The sequence below is a fragment of the Thalia democratica genome, chromosome 9 (assembly GCF_965202585.1).
Source record: "Thalia democratica chromosome 9, ktThaDemo2.hap1.1, whole genome shotgun sequence".
Taxonomy (NCBI): domain Eukaryota; kingdom Metazoa; phylum Chordata; class Thaliacea; order Salpida; family Salpidae; genus Thalia; species Thalia democratica.
In genome coordinates, this window is record NC_139173.1 from 18,839,915 (window position 1) to 18,846,885 (window position 6,971).

Sequence of the window (6,971 nt, forward strand, 5' to 3'; positions counted from 1 at the left end):
AGCGACTACTTTAAGCATACAAACCGAAATCAGGTTTTTGCAGCTAAAATAACTCTACGTTTACCTTTTAAAGAATTATAGCTATAAAGATTAAGTTGATAAAGCAATCGTTTTTTTATTTTATGTTTCAAGTTAGTAACAAAATTACTAAAGTATGGTTAGTTTTCACTTACTACAGAAAATAAAACTAACATTTTAACTGTCATAATTTTCTTTGTTTAATATTATATAGTTATTCATGTCTTGGGCAAGACGTTAAACTGTATCTAAGTGGTGTGCGACTCGATAACCGTAAGGCTTTTCTTGCACCACGTTCCAAAACCAAACATTTTGAGCTGCTTTTTTATCGTTCAATAAACTATATATATGTTCTACTTAAATTTTTATTTAGTTTTAATTTAAATTTACAGTTTAAAATAAATTTATAAAGAAAAGACTAAATAAGTAAAAATAATAAATTAAATAAAAATCATTGTTTAGTAACGTATTTTATTAACTTTGAATTTGTACTGTTTTGAGATAATAACTTTTTTCTTTCCTGTTACTAAATATAAAAGTACCAATTTGTAATAATCTTAAAAAGCCATTTTAGTCATTTTGAGATTTCTTATATACTTTCATACTAAACTCTTTGTGAAAGATACTCTCATTCATTATGGTAAATTTGTTTTTAGTTTATATAAGTTTTAGTTTTGTTATACTAATTATTAAATAATAAAATTATCATAAATTAATCTTACAGTATTGCTTAATATACAGTACTTTTTATTACAGTTGCAGGATTGCCAGAAAACTTGGCTACCTTGAAATACCAGGATTCAACAATTTAGGCTTAAATTACTGGAATTTTAGTAATTTTGAAAAAAAAACCTTTAATTTAAGACAATTTAAACAAGTTTGTAAAACAAAGTAAACATAATAATTTGACCTGAAAAATCTATCATATAGATAAGGTGTTTTTTGTCATCTTAAAAAAATTTTTTTATTAAAAAACTTTTGAAGCAGTTTAACAGATTATTTTCAATGTTTTTGTTGTATTTATCACAGTTTTATGAAAATAGACCCACAAGTATGTATTTAGCAAAAAACCTGGACAAAATTTTGAAAACTTTAAGGAAATTTTCATAAAACTTAGTAACCCTGCAGTTGTCATATAAATCAGTTTACATACCTTGTATTTGTGTAGTTTGGTTTAGTTTTGTGTATTAAAAGAATCAATTTTTTATTTATTGGTAATAAAAATTGAAAATGCAGGGCTATTTTAAAATTAAATTCATAAGTCTTTGGTAATCTTTAAAATGGTAAGTTTTTAACTTGCATTAATCAACTTGATACATAGTTGTATATTAAGATTTGACTATTATAAATAACTATTATTATTAATATATTAAATGTCCATAACTATGTCAAATTCTCTATCAAATAGGTAAGTCACCATAGATAACATTAAAAAGTTGTGCCTTTTATGAAATTAAAATTAAGCATTTTCTGTACTGGTTCATATCTTGGTTGGAGTCTCACCTAATTTTTCCCAATGTAGTTTCTCAAATTTGACACTTATAATGTTTCTTAATTTGCATTAATATAACTCATTTTTGTAATTTTTAAGTATTGTTGAATATTGATTTGTTTTTTTTGACAGTGCACCAGTTATATTAAAAAAAAGATAGTAAACTTCATTTGATATACCCATAAAGATGAATCTCTGAATTTGTTTTGTTATTAATGAACTTATAATATTTGTTACAGAATATTTTAATTTTTCTTTAAGTTAAAGCTTCTGATTGCTGTGTCATATTCTTAAACTTACCAAAACTAAATAAACCGTTCTCAAATATGTAACTATTTTTATTAAATACTCATAAACTGGAGTTTGAAGTATTAAAAAATACTAGTGTTGTAAAACATAAACTTAATTCTTATTTTTAGTAAGTCAAGAACAGGTTTATTGTACAGTTATTGAGATAATATAAAATCTTAAAGATAGAGCAAAATATCATTCACAAGTTATGTTATAAATCAACTAAATAAATCTCAGCGATATGAATTACTTTGTCTGTTTTTTTTAAGGTCCCTTATAAGCATAAAAATATAGCTTTAAAAGGTTAGCACGGTTAAAATAAGACCTATTATATAAGATTGTCATATAGTTATTTTTAAACAGAACTTACTAAGTATCATCTTAAATTTTAAGTATATTAATTTGCAATTATGAGCTTTAATCTAAAAATATAAATCAAGTTTTTCTTTACAACTTTTACACATATAAAAATGCATATCATATATTTTACATTTTAAAGTAAATAGAATACATTCATCACTACTTTGTATACCGTGATGCTAATGTGTTACTTCATTATAAATTGTATTAATTTTTAGACAAGTTGAACTGTCACAAGTAAATTAAAACTGTCGAGTCTAATAGAATTAAAGTACAATTATTGACCCAATTAATTTATAGTTTAAGTTTCCCATGGAAATTTTAATTAATATCAAGTAACTTGTATATATTTCCAAGAAACTTTACACAATTCTATAAAACTAAATATTTGATGTAATAAATTGGTTATTTGGTAAAAAAATTACATGTAGTTTAAAATTTTTAATGCTAATATTTTGAATATTCCAGGGTATTGACATCAGCCACAAACACGACCGCAAGGTGGTGAGGAAATCACCAAGGAGCAATGATGTCTACATGCATCTCCTTGTAAAAGTGAGTTCAAAACTTGGTTTTTCAAGCAGTGTCTTTCAATTAAGTTTTTAAATGTGAGGAAAAATAACCTAAACTAAGACATAGTATAGCTGAAGATACATTGTAGTTTTAATTTAACTTTTTTGTTAAATTAAATAAACCAGTTTAAAAAATGTTTCTTAAATGTTTCAAAAGATTTACTTAAAGTATAAAAGTACATTTTATTTTGTGTTTATTAATGCATGTAAATTAAACTGTTTTATTGGCTATAATATTTTAATTTTTGTCAATATTAAGGTTTATTCCTAAATATGTCAACAAGTTCATAATACTATGAAATGTATCATAATGAATTTAACTACTGATTTAATTAACAGATTTAAAATAAAATTTTTAATAGATTACAATTTGAAAAGCTCAAAAGATAAATAATAGCGTTAATTTATTTTCTTATTCACTTTAAAATAAGATAAAGTGTATGTTTTTAAATTGTTACTGGATTGGATGTAACAAAATTATTTACCATAACTGTAAAATGAATTTTATATTTATATATGTTTATTTAGAACTATTAAGTTCTACTAACACAGTGAGTCTGAAAAAATAAATTATTTAAATTAATAATTTGAATTTTAGCAGGAAGAAATCAAGTAAAATAGTAATTTAAATTATGTAATAATTAAGATCTCTTTTTTACAAGTTTAATTATAAATAATAATGTGTATATTTTTTTAAAGCTTTACAGGTTCCTTGCAAGAAGGACTAACTCTGGATTCAACAGGGTTGTTCTCAAGAGGATGTACATGAGCAGGTCTAACCGCCCACCTCTGTCCATTTCCAGGCTGGTGAAAAACATGAGCCAGGAAGACCGAAAGGGAAAGGCTGCTGTATGCGTCGGAACCATCACTGATGACAACAGGTACCTCAAGGAGCTCCCAAAACTCACCGTCTGTGCTCTTCATGTGACCGAAGCTGCCCGCGCTCGCATCTTGAAAGCTGGTGGAACTGTCTTGACCTTTGATCAACTTGCTCAAAACAACCCCAAGGGTGAAAACACTGTCCTCTTGCAAGGTATTTTAAACTTAAATCTTTTGTTTTTACTTTTTTAATTAGTAAATTTTATATTATTTTAAGTAATGTTTCAACTAAAGTGTGTATTGTGATTATTAAAAATATCTTAAAGGAAATCTAAATATAGCTTTAAATTATTATCTTATTTTTTTGTTATAAGCTCAATGTATCACTCAAAAAAAGAATTATATTTTTTTGTAGTGCTTGAAGTTCAATTTAAAAAAAAAAAATAAGTAAGTGATAAATCAAAGTTATTATGTGCAACAAGTAGAAAATAAAAAATAACATAGTAATTCATAATAACTGACTTTCATGACTATGTATGTATTCAAAAGATGCTTTAATGAGTTTAAACTTATACTTATTTATCAAACCTAGTAAACACAAATTCTGTTTATTCTTTTTTTAAAATGTATTGTTAATCAAGTTAACAAAATCATTTGTTAAGAGGCAGATAACCCATTTAAATGATCAGTTTTATTTTAAAAGACTATAGTTTTTTACTTTGACAGTGTTTCAAATCAATATTTTAAGACATAATTTGACTAAATTTTGCTATGTTCTCCCTAAATAGTTTTTAAAACTGGGAGGTAGTTGTCCAAATTTGTTCTTATCATAAATTATTTTACAAGTGACTTATTAACCTGTATTAGCTTTTGAACTAGGTTCTTATTGGGCTGATTGGTGTAACAATAAACAAGCACCCAAAAACATTGCTGTCCTGAATACATATTAGCTTGAATGATAGTTAGTTTATCTTCAGAATCCACTCTTAAATAGCATTTTCTATACATTAAACTTCATAGGTTGTCTTAATGGGGTTTGCTAGAACAAGAGCCTGGTATTAAAATAAATTTTTGTCCTTAGCTACTTCAGCAAACTAAATGAATTGATTGTCATTTTAAGTACATGTATATTATTTAACATCATTCGTTTAAAAGTAATAAATCAAAGTTTTAAAAATACATATAATAACAAATAACTTCACTTTTAAAAACCTAAAACATTAAATAAGAATATAAGTAAAAGCATTTATTTTAAGAAAATAAATTAAATATTTACAGATGAATAGTTTTCAAGTTAAATTTTGAGTAAAACTTCAATATTTCAACTCGTGTGTGTCTATATAAGGGTTTTCCAAACTTTTTTCATAAGGCCTCTTTTAAAGAAGTTGAAAAGCTATGGATCCCTCCAACAAAATTACTCTAAAAACTACCATTAAAAACGACTATGACTTTTTTTGCTCTTCATCATCAATTCAAGAATATCTAGGTTAAGTTTCAAATTATGGCCTTGTGACCCCTTTTAAGTGTGCTCTACGCAGGGTTTCCGTAAAACCTAGGAACCTGGAGGTTGTCAACAAAAACAACCTTAAATTTTAAACAATTTGCACATGAAGAATAAAGAATTTTCGGATGTAAACAATAAATCTATGATTTGAAGCAATTTTCTATAATTGAATTATAATTTTATTAAGTATAAAAGACATTTCAAATACCATTACAATATCTTTATACATTTGAAAACATTTCTATTATCTCAAATATAATTTTATTGAAAATGGACAAAAACGACTTGTACAATCAATAACCTGAGAAAAATTCTAAAAACATGGCAACCCTGTTTTTACTCCATTATTAATTGAACCGTATAATCATAGATACTAGATTCTTTAAGGGCTATGAATTAGTTAGACCTAACAATTAAACTAAATTTCATAACTTGTCAAAAATAAAACATTTAAACAGACGTTAGATAGTTTTGAAAACCGACTTAAACTGCTTAGAGATTCAATTTAGCCGAACCTGATTAATTCATGATTGAAAAAACATAAAATAACAAAATTATTAAGTTTAACTGCTCGTTTGCATTTTACTAATATTTAAAAAATATGTTGCAATGACTTTTTAGAAAAATAAAGTATACTAATTTGTCTCGACAGGACCACGCAAAGCACGTGAAGTGTACCGTCACTTCGGCGCTGCTCCAGGTGTTCCACACAGCCACACCAAACCATATGTACGCAGCAAGGGACGCAAATTCGAAGCTGCAAGAGGAAGGAGATAAATTCTTTTTGATTTTCATAGCTAAATAAACTAGAAATAATGCATTAAGTAGTGCAAATTGACTCGTGTGTTGTATTAATTAAAGTATTACAAGTTTGTGTTTCAAATTCTAAAAACATTTTTTTCTTATATGGCCATGCTGTCGACAAATTATATCTACTTAAATATTATTAACTTCTTGAAATTAATATATGTTAAATTAATATATTTTAAATCCTATGCTGACTAAAATGCGTTTCTAATTCAATTTAAAATTCAGTTGATTGTTTTTATCAAGTTAGTGTTTTCTAAAGCTGAAAGTAAATATTATTAGAGAACTAGGTAATGATAATGGAATTTTAATACATCTTAATGAAAAGGATTTTAGTAGTAAATCATTGTTTTAATAGTAAACTAAATTAGGAAAATGCTACTAATTAGCAGATATCGTATCTCAATAAAGGAATGTAACAACAGCGTTATTTTTGAATTTATGATTGAATATTTTGAATCAAGCACTCACTAATGGGACCATAAACAGTTAAAATTTTTTTTAAACATTGACTATATTATTAATAGCTACATTGCTATTTTTTAGGGCCTAGATATAAGATGGTTTATTATATACTGTAGGATGGGAATTGATACTTTTTATAATTTTGATACACTAAAACTTAACCAGTTGTCTTGTGATGTTGTAGGTAATCAAAAGTTTTAAAACACAAAGTGATTAATGATTACGTATAACCAAAGTTACCCTTATACTTTCTTAAGGTTAATTTTTAGGGACGGAAATAGAAGGAAGAGTGTTTAAACATAAGTAAAAATGATTCCTCAGTAATTATATTAATTTTTGTAAAGTTAACAATTTCTTATTCAACGGTTACATAATTCAGTATCTTACTATGTAAACGAATTAGAAATTAACGGTAAATTGTCTGAAGACAAAATAGTTGATCATAGCCAATAAAAGTTGATTTTAATATAAGCTTATAACTTATATTCTTCTTTTAGTTCACAGCAGGGATTTCAAAACTATTTCATGAGTCCCCTTGAAAGAAATAAAAAGCTATTGCCCCTTCAACAACTTTTTTCAGAGAACAGACCTATTTTGCTCTTCATCATAAACTCCAAGACTATCATTTTAAAAGTAACCTCCA

General features: G+C 25.8%; 1 protein-coding gene across 2 annotated transcripts; it reads left to right on the top strand.

Moving 5' to 3' along the window:
- The first annotated feature begins 614 nt into the window (after window positions 1-614).
- LOC145844634 (large ribosomal subunit protein eL18-like) lies at window positions 615-5,894 on the top strand. Of its 2 annotated transcripts, none has more exons than XM_082952034.1 (4): window positions 615-658; window positions 2,630-2,716; window positions 3,433-3,766; window positions 5,709-5,894. In XM_082952034.1, the coding sequence occupies exons 1-4, from the start codon at window positions 656-658 to the stop codon at window positions 5,831-5,833; spliced, it is 549 nt and encodes a 182-aa protein (XP_082808160.1). In that variant the 5' UTR covers window positions 615-655; the 3' UTR covers window positions 5,834-5,894. The 2 variants fall into 2 exon arrangements, with proteins under 2 accessions (XP_082808160.1, XP_082808161.1); XM_082952035.1 differs by lacking the exon at window positions 615-658 and adding an exon at window positions 1,247-1,301.
- Window positions 5,895-6,971: the final 1,077 nt, after the last annotated feature.